At 39.1% G+C, this 17,197-nt stretch overlaps 1 protein-coding gene across 1 annotated transcript; it reads right to left on the reverse strand.

The window, feature by feature from the left end:
* Window positions 1-3,479: 3,479 nt before the first annotated feature.
* On the reverse strand, window positions 3,480-16,676 carry LOC133641706 (paired box protein Pax-6-like). The gene is made up of 5 exons (XM_062035648.1): window positions 16,659-16,676; window positions 10,578-10,728; window positions 8,710-8,819; window positions 7,406-7,547; window positions 3,480-4,195 (listed from the first exon to the last, which is right to left on the reverse strand). The coding sequence occupies exons 1-5, from the start codon at window positions 16,674-16,676 to the stop codon at window positions 4,110-4,112; spliced, it is 507 nt and encodes a 168-aa protein (XP_061891632.1). The 3' UTR covers window positions 3,480-4,109.
* Window positions 16,677-17,197: the final 521 nt, after the last annotated feature.

Here is a 17,197-nt window from a genome sequence, read left to right on the forward strand (position 1 = left end):
GCCAAGCCCCACCAGAATCAGCTGCAGGTTGCGGTCCAGAGGTAGGTCAATATGTGTCAGATTTTCAGCAATCAATGAGTGTAATATGACTTCAGCAGGTCTTTTGGTTATAGAAAGTTATGCGTAAATCTGTAGGTTTTTCTTTAATGTTATGGATTGGGCATAGGGTAGATTCCTGGCCAATGGCCCAACATTCAAGTATTGAGCTCTTCAGTGGCGGTCCTCAACCCAGATAAGTGGAAATGGTTGCCTTACCACAATCATGTTTTTGAACTGCCCAAGTCATGCCTTTGACTTCATGGCTCTGGTGTTTTTTACGTCAAATATATATGTCCCATTCGGTTTTGCAGCATGCATACAGTATGTGCACCATCTTATATCAGATTTACAACAGGACTTATAGCACCATAACATTGTGTCAAAAGGGTTAAACGATGGAAGAAATACAGTCGTTGTCACTAAAAACAAGTTTATTATGGAAACCTTCCCCAGTCACTGAAGAAGACAAATACTTTACACATGGCAATAAAAAAAAAAAAACATATCGAGACACAATTGAATGTTCATGCTATATAAAATAGCTTAGATGAGGTTCTGATTCCATTCCATAAAAATGTGGTTTATTGATAACGTCTGGACATAAGATGATCAGAAATAGAACTTAGAACATCCCCATTGTTTTTTTAGAGTTAAGAACATCCATGCCTGTCACAGTTTTCACAATACCAAGCACTTCACTAAATTGGGAAATTCTATACACATTGCAGGCTTTTGAAACCACAGCAGACATTTTTCTTGTTTGTGTCTTCATACTGGAATTTTTTAATAAAATGGATTTTGGGCAGTGGGTGTCTTTGTTAGCAAAGAATGATCCAATGACCTGAACCAAAACGCCACATCACTTTTTGAATGGCAGCTGATACAAGCCATATGGACCCAGAACACATCCAATTCAGTTTTGGTATTGAAAAAAAACTTTGCAGAAAAAGTTATAGTAATTCTGGAAGAAGTATGGGTATTGTAAAATGTTCAATTTAAAAATGAGACAAACATTAAAACATGCCATATGTTTGTGAATATTATTTGTCTTCTGATATCTTTCTAATATCAATCGTTGGACTCTTTTTTAACTCTTACAGTTTTTTTTTCAAATGTCACCGGGTTTTGATTTCAACTTTCCGTGTTTCTTTTTTTCTACTTTCAACTTACTGACAGCATTTTGAAGTGGAGGGGGAACAGGACTGAGGGCCGGGCTTCAAGCTCTCTCAGAGTTCAGCGCATAGACGTGAATTTACAAGGAAATGAAAGTGGATTATTTGTTTATTCAGTCAGTCAATTCAATAAATAAAAATCATGTGAGGAAATGGATGGAACTTCATCAAGTATCTTAAGTAAGTGATTTAATTTAATAATCATTAACACGTACTTGCACACACACACGCATAAACTTAGGAAAGAAGTATACATAACAAATTACCATTAAAATATTTTAAAAGTGACGTTTATCCATGTACAAAACCCAAAACCAGTGAAGTTGGCATGTTGAGTAATTTGTAAATAAAAACAGAATACAATGATTTGCAAATACTTTTCAACTTATATTCAATTGAATAGACTGCAAAGACAACATATTTCATGTTCGAGCTGAGAAACTTATCATTAACTTAGAATTTAATGACAGCAACGCACTGCAAAACAAGTTGGCACAGGGGCATTTTTACCACTGTGTTACATGAACTTTCCTTTTAACAACACTCAGTAAATGTTTGGGAACTGAGGAGACACATTTTTGAAGCTTTTCAGGTGGAATTCTTTCCTATTCTTGCTTGATGTACAGCTTAAGTTGTTCAACAGTCTCTGTTGTGGTATTTTAGGCTTCATAATGCGCCACACATTTTCAATGAGAGACAGGTCTGGACTACAGGCAGGCCAGTCTAGTACCCGCACTCTTTTACTATGAAGCCACGCTGTTGTAACACGTGTCTTTGTATTGTCTTGCTGAAATAAGCAGGGGCGTCCATGATATTGTTGCTTGGATGGCAACATATGTTGCTCCAAAACCTGTATGTACCTTTCAGCATTAATGGTGTCCATGCATTGGGCACTAATACACAGATGCTGGCTTTTGAACTCTGCGCCTAGAACAATCCGGATGGTTCTTCTCCTCTTTGTTCCGGAGGACACAACACCCACAGTTTCCAAAAACAATTTGAAATGTGGACTCGTCCGACCACAGAACACTTTTCCACTTTGCATCAGTCTATCTTGGATGAGCTCAGGCCCAGCGAAGCCGGCGGCCTTTTTGGGTGCTGTTGATAAATGGCTTTTGCTTTGCATAGTAGAGTTTTAACTTGCAATTACAGATGTAGTGACAAACTGTAGTTACTGATAGTGGTTTACTGAAGTGTTCCTGAGCCCACGTGTTGATATCCTTTACACACTGATGTCGGTTTTTGATGCAGTACCGCCTGAGGGATGGAAGGTCACGGGCATTCAATGTTACGTGCAGTAATTTCTCCAGATTCTCTGAACCTTTTGATGATATTACAGACCGTAGATGGTGAAATCCCCAAATTCCTTGCAATAGCTGGTTGAGAAATGTTCTTAAACTGTTCCGACAATTTGCTCACGCAATGACCCTCACCCCATCCTTGTTTGTGAATGACATGGAAGCTGCTTTTATAGCCAATCATGACACCCACCTGTTCCCAGTTAGCCTGTTCACCTGTGGGATGTTCCAAGTAAGTGTTTGATGAGCATCCCTCAACTTTATCAGTCTTTTTTGCCACTTGTGCCAGCTTTTTTGAAACGTGTTGCAGGCATCAAATTCCAAATAAGCTAATATTTGCAAAAGATAACAAAGTTTTCCAGTTGGAATGTTAAGTATCTTGTCTTTGCAGTCTATTCAATTGAATATAAGTTGAAAAGGATTTGCAAATCATTGTATTTTGTTTTTATTTACCATTTACACATCGTGTCAACTTCACTGCTTTTGGGCTTTGTATGTCTATCGCTCCATGTTAACCAACTTTTGGCAAAATAACTTTTTTAAATGCAATTCATGGTTAACTCCTGCATAATCAATAACACATCTCCGCATTGGTGAGCCTTTGACGTGAACAATATCATTAGGCGAGACGTGAGACGAAGCACTTCTATCATTAGCTGTCCTGGCAATGCAAGGTGGAGATCATTCACTAAATCTTCATCTCTAGAGAGAAAAAAGCACTATATACGTTTAGTTCACACTTTGCATGACATTGGTGAGCCGTTTTTGTGAGCGATGTAGAATGACAATGCAGGACACTCATGCCAACAACATGGAATGACAATGCAGGACACTCATGCCAACAACATGGAATGACAATGCAGGACACTCATGCCAACAACATGGAATGACAATGCAGGACACTCATGCCAACAACATGGAATGACAATGCAGGACACTCATGCCAACAACATGGAATGACAATGCAGGACACTCATGCCAACAACATGGAATGACAATGCAGGACACTCATGCCAACAACATGGAATGACAATACAGGACACTCATGCCAACAACATGGAATGACAATGCAGGACACTCATGCCAACAACATGGAATGACAATGCAGGACACTCATGCCAACAACATGGAATGACAATGCAGGACACTCATGCCAACAACATGGAATGCTTTAGCAAGTTGACCAACTTGACAGTCACAGCACAGAAGGCTACTTTTTTTGGGTGTAAAGATGAATAAATGGTTGTAATTTCATGTTTCAAGGGGTCGGAATGTGTCCAAAAAAAAGGTAATAAGATTTTTTTCTGCTACAACTATGAAAATATTCGATCTATTATTAATAATCCTTTCGTTTACCACGGCGATAAACGAGGGATGACTGTACCAAAACTTACTGGCGGTGTTCGGGCTCCATAATGCCTTGGTAATAAAATAAATATTGTTGCTAAGGCGTACTGGTTTACAGCAAGCATTAAGTACTGTAAAAGTCCTCCACTCAGAACCAAACTCAAACTCTTTGTCTGACTTTTCTCAAAGGTTTAGTTACAATCTGAACCATTTATCAATGAAATGTCCCTTTTGACACAAGCATTTAAGAACATTACTGCAGACCTGGCCAGTATTGCGACATGTCTGTTTCACTTCCTGGGACTTGGACTGGAACTGAAACTCCTGGAGAAATCAGACCTGATGAAAGAGGTAGAGGTAAAACTCAGTATGTGTAATTCAAATACATTTTGGAAAAGCAGCAGAAAAAGGTAAACTTTTTGAAGTAATGCAACTTTTAAGGGTGGGCCATAATGGGAATTTTGTTATCGATCCTTAAAGCAAGTAAATAGAGGGTGAGTATCGACAATACTGATACCGATACTTTGACTTACAATGTCATAATCATTTAATAGTTTTGTGAATTTACCCCTTGTTGACTTATTATGACTAAGATAACTCAGGGGAAATACTTTATTTAAATTAAAACAAATTGTTTTATCACTTAAAGCAACAATATAACAAAATGTATTCGCATAACATTAATAACATATTTGTTTTTATGTTTTACTACATTGAATTATTGAAGAAAAAAGTAACTGGTAAACATTAACAACATTTCTTCAATTTAACACAAATGTAAATATTAAAATGTCATCAAAACTCCATAAACAACATCCATTGAAGTTTTGATTGATTGAAACTTTTATTAGTAGATTGCACAGTACAGTACGTATTCCGTACAATTGACCACTAAATGGTAACACCCCAATACGTTTTTCAACTTGGGTCCACGTTAATCAATTGATGGTAGTCCTGAAAAAGCGAGTCAGCAGCGGGGTGGTAGTTATCAGGGTGAGAGATGGAGTGAGCAGTAAAGAGAGAAAGATGGAACACGGGGAAAGATGCTGTGGTCGCATAAACTTTCAGTCATTTGGTGGCTGTACATTTGAAAAACTCAAATGAAGGGATGGATTTCATCAAGCTAGTATTGATACTATCGCTCTTTGGATTGATATGCCCACCCGTAGCAACTGTACATCTGTTTCACCTTTTCCTTCCACACGTACCGCTCAACTTTCTTTGAGTGCTGCTCTCTGAACAGCTTACTTATTAAGCAATGACCTTTTCTGCCCTAAATTGTGGAGCGTGTCAACAAGCCTTTTTACACCGCAGGAACTTTTACAACAACTTTCCCATTTACCGTATTTTCTCGGCCATAGGGCGCACCGGATTATAAGGCGCACTGCCGATGAGCGGGTCTTTTTTCATACAAAAGGCGCACCGGATTATAAGGCGCATTAAGGGGTCATATTATGATTTTTTTCTAAATTGATAACATTTCTTGTGGTCTACATAACATGTAATGGTGGTTCCTTGGTCCAAATGTTGCATGGATGATGTTTTACAGACCATCTTAAAGCCGCTTTCTGACAGTCACTTCAGGATGCGCCGTTTTGTGGGCGCTCTTATTTACGTGGCTCACCTTGGACAGCGTCTTCTCCCCGTCATCTTTATTGTAGCGGTGTAGCGTGCAAGGACGGGAGTGGAAGAAGTGTCAAAAGATGGAGCTAACTGTTTTAATGACATTCAGACTTGACTTCAATCAATAACGGATCAACATTTGTGGCTCACTAGTGCAACAACTAGTGAGCCATCGTGAAAAACCGTCCGACTGTAACTCTCTAATAAGTCAAGTTGTGTGTGTGGATTACAGTATGTAAATCCAATACACTGGTAGTTGTTAGCGCTTCCAAAGCGAGATATACGTTCGAACTTGACACTACTTTATATTAGAAATGGAAAGAGCGGAGAATGAATGTCCCAGAACAAGAAGACAGTGAAAAAGAAGAAGCTTACACTCAACTACGGTGTCGCCACGGACTACAGTGGCGTACATGCACACATTTCTGGGAGTTTTGCAGATCTCAAATACACATCAGCAGGTACCAGAAGGTAAGAAAAGTTGGCTTTGCATAATATTGTGAAACAAAACGCCAATATGTCTGCTAATAAGTGCAATTTTGCAGTCCATATACACACACTATTGTAATACTTGTATCTCTGACTTTGGTAGCCGTAATGCGCCGACAATCCATCAAGCGATGCTGCTTCAAAGTCCTACTAAAACATTTCCACAGATTTTTGAGTGCTGTGTGTAATGTTCTTTATTATTTTAAATAGAACATTTCAAGTTTTGGTGTTGTTTACTGCCATCATATTGCAGTCGACACGTATATCTTATGTATGACTGCCATCTACTGGTCACACTTATCATTACACCATGTACCAAATAAAATTGCTTCAAGGTCGGTAAGCACAACCAGAATTATTTTGTACAATAGGCGCACCGGGTTATAAGGCACACTGTCCATTTTTGAGAAAATTAAAGGATTTTAAGTGCGCCTTATAGTCCGGAAAATACGGTAAATGAAATGCACCCTGTCGTTGCCACCAAAAATTAGTCAGGTAAATTAAGTTCCACAGGAACTATTTTAGTTCCTAGTAGCGAGGTAGTACTTTTTAAAGTTCCTGAGGAACATTTGAGGGGCAGGCTGAGCTGTGGAACGCTGTTGTTTCTGCTTGAACTCAGCTGTAATTAAATATTCACTACTTACGTTGTAAAAGTAGTCAGTGACATGCCATTTGTGTTGTTTTTAACCTCAACCCCATTGATCTGAATGCTAATGTTAACAAGCTAACACCAAATCTGATGTGTTCATGTTGTCATATTGTTATTTGCAACAAAAATGGACCATAAGGACTCGCTTAATCCTCATGAATAAATCACTTACTTAAAGGACAGCTTTCTGACTCTTAGACAGCCTTGTTGATTTTTTATGGAAAATTTGGCACATTTGGTTTTCAAATCATATTGTTTTGTATCGTATTGGTTTGTATTTTATTCCCTTACATTTTAATAATATAAATACAAGCTATTATTGTCTGTATATTTACATCAATGTAGAAATAAAGTGTAGCACTCATCCATACGTCATCAGCCAGATGACTATAAACTACCCTGAACTGTGAAATGTGTTGGAAACACGAACCACACAAGTGTACAGAAAGCTATTGTTCCAGGAACTAAAGGTTACAGGAACCTGAACTTCCTGAAATGTTGGTGGAAAAGGGCTTCAGGACTGTCCTCTGGATATCTGTCAAGTCTTCAATCTTCCCCATAATTGTGTAGCCTACTGTGTGGAACCTGCAGCTATTTTCAGCGTAATAGATGACCAGTATCTGAAAGCTTGCAAACTTGCAAGATATTTATGCTTGAAATATTCCACTCAGTGTCAAAATGTTGCTTTCTCTTATTTAAACAAGTGATACAGTTATTTCATGATATTCACATTTTATTTAGATGTATATTATCTGAGCGAATAATGTGGGTTTATTACATTAGTTTACCTGTTGACGATGTCGAGGAGGTCAGTGATTGGTTGTTCATGTGTGCTTGCATATGTGGAGGAGGAGTGTAGGTCTCATAACTTCTTCCATTTACACCTGAGCTGGTGGGCAGCATGCATGAGTACGATGTCTGACTAGATGTCTGAAAGTACACATGAATACAACTTCATTAAAACTGTACGAATGAACACCAGAACACAGCAAGAGCATATCGAGGCTAATGCCAAGTTGGACAAAATTACATATTTGGTACATTTGGGGATGTTTATCTGGACTGGAGTTGGGTACCTTGCACATTTGAACCAATATTGTACCAATTCCCTGTACCTGGGAATCAATGCCAGTATTTACCGGTACACATTTTTGATTTGTTGATAATAATAACTGTGCTGTCCACAGTTGACATTTATTGTTTTCTTACACCTCTGAGTTTAATTTGTAAGTATGCATTCAATTCAATTTGTCACTAGTGTGTTGCCATGGTCAGGAAGTAGCCTTTGCCATTCAGTTGAATGTGCCAGTCTTATCTTTGTTAACCCTCTACAAAGTGTAAGTATTGTACATATTTCATAACAGCTGTTTGATTGTAATGTGCATTTTTGTTTTCATTACCACATTTGGAGGTGTTGAAATCAACATGTAAAATCGCTAATGCTAATTAGCAAAATGTATATGGCATATCCAATTAGCATCAATTTAGCGCTTTTTGAAAAGTGGAGTCTTACTATCAGGAATGCTTGCTTTGTTGGCATGAAAGATTGCAACATTATATATATATAGAGGCAGTCCGAGAGGACCTAAAAGGGGAACCTTGAGGAACACTAGTACAACTAATAAGTTGAACAAATGACCACTGACTGCGTCTTAAGTAAATAAGCTACAGAAACTCTGTAGTTACATAAAAGCCATTACGGGAAAAAAGGTGTAACTGCCAAAAAAGAAGAAGACTCAAATGGGCGCCTGAAAAACACCTCATTGATGTAAATAACAAGTTTGGGCACCTGTGTTCTGTTTGCTAGCAAGGTTAAAACATCAATGCAAGGATCTGCCACTGTCTAAAAGTTTAAAAATGAATTGAAAACCCCCAGAGTGCTCCTGTTGTATAGGTGAACTATACAATGGAAGCTTCTTAGGTGAACTCCCCTAAACAACAGGAGCACTCTGGTGTTTTTCAATTTGCTGCAAAAATGTTTGTCTCCCAAGTTTGAACTGAACTCTGAGGTGTTATTCAGTCCAGTTGAATAGTCCTGCCACAGGGCTTAATGGGATCAATTGTAGGTAATATCTAAACACAACAATCTTACTTGCATGGGTAGGCTGGCCGTCATGCTAAAGTTTGGCATGGCTGGTAGGCTGTAGCTGCTTGACAGAACCGAGTCAGACCTCCCTAACATAGATCCTGATGAGAAGGACACTAAAAATACAAAAAACAATTTCAAAAGAGGGGATCAGTCCAAAGAATTACACAAATGGAAAAGCGGTTGTGAAAAGAACAGGTTCTTAGTGTATCAATTCCTTGGAATGGCTTGACAGTTTGTCGAGTGATCCTCTTAACGGTTCTTCCAAGTGGGAATGACGTCATTACGCAACGGTCTTCGTGAATGGTGAAAAAGTCCATTCATGTCAGCAATTCAACTTCAAACGTGAAACTAATATGTGATATAAAGTCATTACATGCCAAGTGACGTAAGTCAAGCCTTTATTTAATATCATTGTAATGGTCATGGTACAGTTGAAAAAAACAACACCACATTTTCTGAGATTTTCAATTGAAGGTTTTCATAAGCTGTAAGCAATGATCGTCAACATTATATCAAAAGGAGGTTCGAAATATCTTGTATGAGTCTGTCATTTTTTTTAACCTTAAATGGAACAAACCTTTGCACGGTATATTTTCTAGGTAGATGACAAAGCTTCTTAAAAGTTTTTACGAAATGTCACATTCTTGTGTAGTTCCGACATGTGTTTTGTTCAATTGTACTGAATTTTTTTTTAAATGTATTTGCAAAAGGTTTTTTTATATGCTACGTGCCTCTTAAGACCTCACTGTTGCCTTTGTAAGGTCATGTTAGCTCTAAACTAAACAACATTGATGCTAATTCATCTTCTTTTTTTTCCAAATAAGAATGGATAAGAGAACTGATAAAGAGCCGAATCGTTAAGCAGAATCGAAAGTGGAATCCGAACCGGAAAAAATCTTATCCATTCCCATCCCTACAAATAAGCTTACTTCAAAAACATATTCTTACAAGGCAAAACCATAAATACAGTATTTGGCTGTACAAGAGGTTGGTGGTATTGTTTGTGTTGAATATTTTTTCTTACAAAGTATTTGATATAGTTACAAACAATATATACCCTTAAGCCAAGGTCAAATTAAGTTTAGTACCAACTCATTCTTGAGCGACATGCAGGAAAATAGTGTGTGCAGCAAGGGTACCAACAGCCACTGTTGCTTCACATGCTCATACCTATACGGTGGTACCTCGGGATACCACTTTTCAGGATATGAGTTATGCTTTAGATTACGAGCAAAAATTCGGGTTACGAGCCTCAACGCCGCTAGTCGGTACATCCGACTAAAACATCCAGTATAACTTGCTAGCATTAGCTTATAACTAGAGATGGACATAACTTTGTTTTACAAGAATGGGTAGGAAGAAGGTGAGTGTAAAGGACAGTGCTGAGAAGAAGAAGCAGATGATATTCATTGAATTAAAGAAACAAATCATCAAAAACATGACTAGCACTGCTAGTCTGCATCATACTGGAGCAGAATGAGTCAATAATGCCAGCCAAGACTTTTGAAATAATATCTTAACGGCAAACATTTATGAAATTAAAATATGTATAAGCTGCTGATGGTTCGTTTGACGGCAAAGCAGCTGAAAGGAGATACCGTACAAGTCCGCTCTCCAAAGTAAACGCTGTATATTTTTATTACATTACTTTATAAAACTATTGTATTGTTTTTTTCATTTTTTTGGTGGGGCCAATTACGGATTATATTCATTTGAATTAATTTCATTGGGCGACACTTTTACATAATAGAAGTTTTTCGAGGTATGAGATCGGTTACAGAACCAAATAAACTCATATCCTGAGGTACCACAGTGTTATTATAATATTCATGAGTTATTTTGCAGTGCATAGTATTTGTCATTAGCAGTACCTGGTGTTGTAGTTTGTGGTAGAGGTTGGTAAACACTGGCATTAAAACTACTGCTGATGGGAATATGGTTGGAGGAGTTGGACACTTGACGCCGTTGAGTCCTCAACTTCTCTTCTCTTCGCCACTTTGCTCTTCTGTTGGAAAACCAAACCTATGGATGTTAAAAAATAGGGAAAAACCTTAGTCCAATGTTAAAAGAAGTGCTATTTTAGCTCAAAGAATATGTGAATATGTGGTTGCCGGTTCAAGCCCAGCATGTGCAGAGATACTTGGAAACAAATGACTACTTTTCAGAAAATACTAAACAAAGTTATTTATCTATATATATATATATATATATATATATAGATATATATATATATATATATATATATATATATATATATATATATATCTATATATATATATATATATATATATATAGTGTCACTCAAGCACCGCCTGTCAGGTAGGCACCTCACAGGGGAGGCATGGTGGAGGATGGAGGACAACGCCCCAGCCTAGGCCGCATCATCAAGGGGTGCCACATACCGTTGAACCTACTCAATCAGCCTGAAGTGGCACCAGCTGTGCGGCCAGGTGGGGCCCAGCTACAAACGGTTCTTAACTCTGCCTCATTCAGGTCTGGCTCTCCTCTGTGTCAAGGCAGGTGCATCAGGCGCTAATCTGAGACATACACGATTTCCCCATTGATAACATTACTGGTGAAATGTTTTTTGATATTATGTTCCTCTTGTTTGATAGGCAAATACCTAGGACGTTTAAGGACATGTGCATTGTGACAGACTGAGAACCCCAGATGGAAGAGATTTATGTTGGTTAATTGAGACTTTAAGTCGGATACTTCCACACCCTGCCCTTCCTAAAAGGACCTGTGCAATCAATGCCCTTTGCGGCTTTCTGCAAACCATATCCTGTGTCTTGATATACTGTATATACACTACCGTTCAAAAGTTTGGGGTCACCCAAACAATTTAGTGTTTGAGCCTTCATTTCTAAGAACAAGAATAGACTGTCGAGTTTCAGATGAAAGTTCTCTTTTTCTGGCCATTTTGAGCGTTTAATTGACCCCACAAATGTGATGCTCCAGAAACTCAATCTGCTCAAAGGAAGGTCAGTTTTGTAGCTTCTGTAACGAGCTAAAGTGTTTTCAGATGTGTGAACATGATTGCACAAGGGTTTTCTAATCATCAATTAGCCTTCTGAGCCAATGAGCAAACACATTGTACCATTAGAACACTGGAGTGATAGTTGCTGGAAATGGGCCTCTATACACCTATGTAGATATTGCACCAAAAAGCAGACATTTGCAGCTAGAATAGTCATTTAGCACATTAGCAATGTATAGAGTGTATTTCTGTAAAGTTAAGACTAGTTTCAAGTTATCTTCATTGAAAAGTACAGTGCTTTTCCTTCAAAAATAAGGACATTTACATGTGACCCCAAACTTTTGAACGCTAGTGTATATATATAATCAGCACACACCTTGTGGAAACAATTGGATACCTCATGATTTAGTTACAAAGCCCAAAAGCAGTGAAGTTGGCACGTTGTGTAAATGGTAAATAAAAACAGAATACAATGATTTGCAAAACCTTTTCAACTTATATTCAATTGAATAGACTGTAAGGACAAGATACAAAACGTTCAAACTTGTAAACGTTGTTATTTTTTGCAAATATTAGCTCATTTGGAATTTGATGCCTGCAACATGTTTCAAAAAAGCTGGCACAAGTGGCAAAAAAGACAGAAAAAGTGGAGGAATGCTCATCAAACACTTACTTGGAACATCCCACAGGTGAACAGGCTAATTGGGAACAGGTGGGTGCCATGATTGGGTATAAAAGTAGATTCCATGAAATGCTCAGTCATTCACAAACAAGGATGGGGCGAGGGTCACCACTTTGTGAAATAATGCGTGAGCAAATCGTCCAACAGTTTAAGAACAACATTTCTCAATCAGCTATTGCAGGGAATTTAGGGATTTCACCAACTACTGTCCATAATATCATCAAAAGGTTCAAAGAATCTGGAGAAATCACTGCATGCAAGCGGCAAGGCGGAAAACCAACATTGAATGCCTTTGACCTTTGATCCCTCAGGCGGTACTGCATCAAAGCGACATCAGTGTGTAAAGGATATCACCACATGTGCTCAGGATAACTTCTGAAAACCACTGTCAGTAACTACAGTTGGTCGCTACATCTGTAAGTGCAAGTTAAAACTCTCCTATGCAAGTCGAAAACCGTTTATCAACAACACCCAGAAACGCCGTCGGCTTCGCTGGGCCTGAGCTCATCTAAGATGGTAAATGGTAAATGGTAAATGGGTCGTACTTGTATAGCGCTTTTCTACCTTTTTAAGGAACTCAAAGCGCTTTGACACTATTTCTACATTCACCCATTCACACACACATTCACACACTGATGGCGGGAGCTGCCATGCACGGTGTGGACTGATGCAAAGTGGAAAAGTGTTCTGTGGTCTGACGAGTCCACATTTCAAATTGTTTTTGCAAACTGTGGACGTCGTGTCCTCCAGAACAAAGAAGAAAAGAACCACCCGGATTGTTGTAGGTGCAAAGTTCAAAGGCCAGCATCTATGATGGTATGGGGGTGTATTAGTGCCCAAGACATGTTCTAGGGTGAAAGTGTAAAAGGCAGCATGTGTGATGGTATGGGGGTGTATTAGTGGTCAAGACATGTTCTAGGGTGAAAGTGTAAAAGGCAGCATGTGTGATGGTATGGGGGTGTATTAGTGGTCAAGACATGTTCTAGGGTGAAAGTGTAAAAGGCAGCATGTGTGATGGTATGGGGGTGTATTAGTGGTCAAGACATGTTCTAGGGTGAAAGTGTAAGAGGCAGCATGTGTGATGGTATGGGGGTGTATTAGTGGTCAAGACATGTTCTAGGGTGAAAGTGTAAGAGGCAGCAAGTGTGATGGTATGGGGGTGTATTAGTGCCCAAGACATGGGTAACTTACACATCTGTGAAGGCACCATTAATGCTGAAAGGTACATACAGGTTTTGGAGCAACATATGTTGCCATCCAAGCAATGTCTTTTTCATGGACACCCCTGCTTATTTCAGCAAGACAATGCCAGTCACGTGTTACATCAACGTGGCTTTGTAGTAAAAGAGTGTGGGTACTAGACTGGCCTGCCTGTAGTCCAGACCTGTCTCCATTGAAAATGTGTGGCGCATGAAGCGTAAAATACAACCACAGCTGTACATCAAGCAAGATTGGGAAATAATTCCACCAGAAAAGCTTCAAAAATGTGTCTCCTCACTTCCCAAACGTTTACTGAGTGTTGTTAAAAGGAAAGGCCATGTAACACAGTAGTAAAAAATGCCCCCGTGCCAACTTTTTTGCAATGTGTTGCTGTCATTAAATTCTAAGTTAATGATTATTTGCAAAAAAAATGAGGTTTCTCAGTTGGAACATGAAATATCTTGTCTTTGCAGTCTATTCAAATAAGTTAAATAAGTTGAAGAGGATTTGGAAATCATTGTATTCTGTTTTTATTTACCATTTACACAACTGCCAACTCCACTGGTTTCAGGTTTATTATTATATTGAATAAAAAGTATTGAGGTCTTGTTCACGAGAGAGCGAAGAGTGGATTGTGAGATAGTTGGATCGGTGTTGCGTCTGCAGTGAGGCGGACCCTGTATTGACCCGTCGTGGTGAAGAAAGGCTGAGCCGGAAGGCAAAGCTCTCAATTTACTGGTCGATCTACATCCTTGTCCTCACCTATGGTCATGAGCTTTGGGTTATGACAGAAAGGACAAGATTACGGGTACAAGCGGCCAAAATGAGTTTCCTCCATTGGGTGGTGGGGCTCTCCGTTAGAGATAGGGTAAGAAACTATGTCATTCGGGAGGAGTTCAAAGTAAAGCTGCTGCTCCTCCACATCGAGAGGAGCCAAATGAGGTGGTTCGGGCATCTGGTCAGAATGCCACCCGAACGCCTCCCTGGGTAGGTGTTTAGGGCACGTCCGACTGGTAGGAGGCCATGGGAAAGACCCAGGACACGTTGGAGAGACTATGTCGCCCAGCTGGCCTGGGAACGCCTAAGGATCGAGAGCTGGACGAAGTAACTGGGGAGAGAAGTCTGGGCTTCTCTGCTTAGGCTGCTGCCCCCGCGATTCGAATTTGGATAAGCAGAAGAAGATGGATAGATGGATGGAGATATGTAAATACAAACCCCGTTTCCATATGAGTTGGGAAATTGTGTTAGATGTAAATATAAACGGAATACAATGATTTGCAAATCCTCTTCAAGCCATATTCAGTTGAATGCACTACAAAGACAACATATTTGATGTTCAAACTCATAAACTTTATTTATATTTTTGGCAAATAATAATTAACTTAGAATTTCATGGCTGTTGTTGGGAAAGGGCATGTTCACCACTGTGTTACATGGCCTTTCCTTTTAACAACACTCAGTAAACGTTTGGGAACTGAGGAGACACATTTGTGAAGCTTCTCAGGTGGAATTCTTTCCCATTCTTGCTTGATGTACAGCTTAAGTTGTTCAACAGTCCGGGGGTCTCCCTTCTGCTATTTTAGGCTTCATAATGCGCCACACATTTTCAATGGGAGACAGGTCTGGACTACAGGCAGGCCAGTCTAGTACCCGCACTCTTTTACTATGAAGCCACGTTGATGTAACACGTGGCTTGGCATTGTCTTGCTGAAATAAGCAGGGGCGTCCATGGTAACGTTGCTTGGATGGCAACATATGTTGCTCCAAAACCTGTATGTACTGTACCTTTCTGCATTAATGGTGCCTTCACAGATGTGTAAGTTACCCATGTCTTGGGCACTAATACACCCCCATACCATCACAGATGCTGGCTTTTCAACTTTGCGCCTATAACAATCCGGATGGTTCTTTTCCTCTTTGGTCCGGAGGACACGACGTCCACAGTTTCCAAAAACAATTTGAAATGTGGACTTGTCAGACCACAGAACACTTTTCCATTTTGTATCAGTCCATCTTAGATGAGCTCAGGCCCAGCGAAGCCGACGGCGTTTCTGGGTGTTGTTGATAAACGGTTTTCGACTTGCATAGGAGAGTTTTAACTTGCACTTACAGATGTAGCGACCAACTGTAGTTACTGACAGTGGGTTTCTGAAGTGTTCCTGAGCCCATGTGGTGATATCCTTTACACACTGATGTCGCTTGTTGATGCAGTACAGCCTGAGGGATCGAAGGTCACGGGCTTAGCTGCTTACGTGCAGTGATTTCTCCAGATTCTCTGAACCCTTTGATGATATTACGGAGCGTAGATGGTGAAATCCCTAAATTCTTTGCAATAGCTGGTTGAGAAAGGTTTTTCTTAAACTGTTCAACAATTTGCTCACGCAATTGTTGACAAAGTGGTGACCCTCGCCCCATCCTTGTTTGTGAATGACTGAGCATTTCATGGAATCTACTTTTATACCCAATCATGGCACCCACCTGTTCCCAATCTGCCTGTTCACCTGTGGGATGTTCCAAATAAGTGTTTGATGAGCATTCCTCAACTTTATCAGTATTTATTGCCACCTTTCCCAACTTCTTTGTCACGTGTTGCTGGCATCAAATTCTAAAGTTAATGATTATTTGCAAAAAAAAAATTGTTTTATCAGTTTGAACATCAAATATGTTGTCTTTGTAGCATATTCAACTGAATATGGCTTGAAAATGATTAGCAAATCATTGTATTCTGTTTATATTTACATCTAACACAATTTCCCAACTCATATGGAAATGGGGTTTGTATATATATATATATATATATATATACATATATATATATTGGTCACCGATCAGTTTTTTTGTGAAAAAGTATTTGATAATTCCTTTCTAATGCCGATTACAAACATCCTCTCTGGCTGACACTATAATTTGAATTTGCCTTAGTCAGCTTTTCAAGTCATCCAGCAGCTATACAATTGGAAAATGACATTGCTGAACAGATGACAAGTGCATTATTATTTTTGTATTTCTGTCAGTCCAAATATGTTGACACACACACAGACGTAGGACAAAGGTTTGTGAGTCTATTGTCTTTCTTTGCAGTGCGATCACCTCCTTTCTCAGAGCCATTTGTGCGTAGCTGTGCCAGTTTGCACGCACATTTCAAACATGCTAAATATAGACACACAACAACAGTCGCAAAACAGTTTCAGTCTTGATAAATCACATTGCGAGGACTAAATGGTTGTTTTTGTATCTCCTCCTCCCAGTATTGTGGACGTTCTTATACTCATCATATATTCTGCATTTCCGTGAAGACAGAAGCACAAAATAAATGGATTACGCTGTCTGATTTACTCATTACAGGGGTCAAATGATGATGTTTTTCTACATTGAAAACAGTTCCTTGTGTTCTACATTACATGACATACATACATTAGATAATGGTGGTTCTTTGGTCATAATTTATTACAGTCTATAATTATGTTTTATAGACTGTCTTAAGGCCGCTTTCTGACCGTCTCTTTAGGATGCGTCGTTTTATTTATGTGCCTCCACTTGGACTGCGTATTCTCCCCGCCACCCGTGTTGTAGTTTTTAGTGCTTCCATATTGAGTCTACCCACAGACATGCAGAAATTTTGAATATTG

The sequence above is a fragment of the Entelurus aequoreus genome, linkage group LG24, assembly GCF_033978785.1.
Source record: "Entelurus aequoreus isolate RoL-2023_Sb linkage group LG24, RoL_Eaeq_v1.1, whole genome shotgun sequence".
Lineage (NCBI taxonomy): Eukaryota > Metazoa > Chordata > Actinopteri > Syngnathiformes > Syngnathidae > Entelurus > Entelurus aequoreus.

What these genes read in the sequence shown, in the direction of transcription:
- LOC133641706 (XM_062035648.1), bottom strand. An exon ending in ACCACAAACTACAACACCAG is followed by an intron (nt 8,820 to 10,577) that starts GTACTGCTAATG and finishes TTGTATTTTTAG; the next exon opens with TGTCCTTCTCATCAGGATCT. An exon ending in CTCCTCGACATCGTCAACAG is followed by an intron (nt 4,196 to 7,405) that starts GTAAACTAATGT and finishes CTCTTTCATCAG; the next exon opens with GTCTGATTTCTCCAGGAGTT.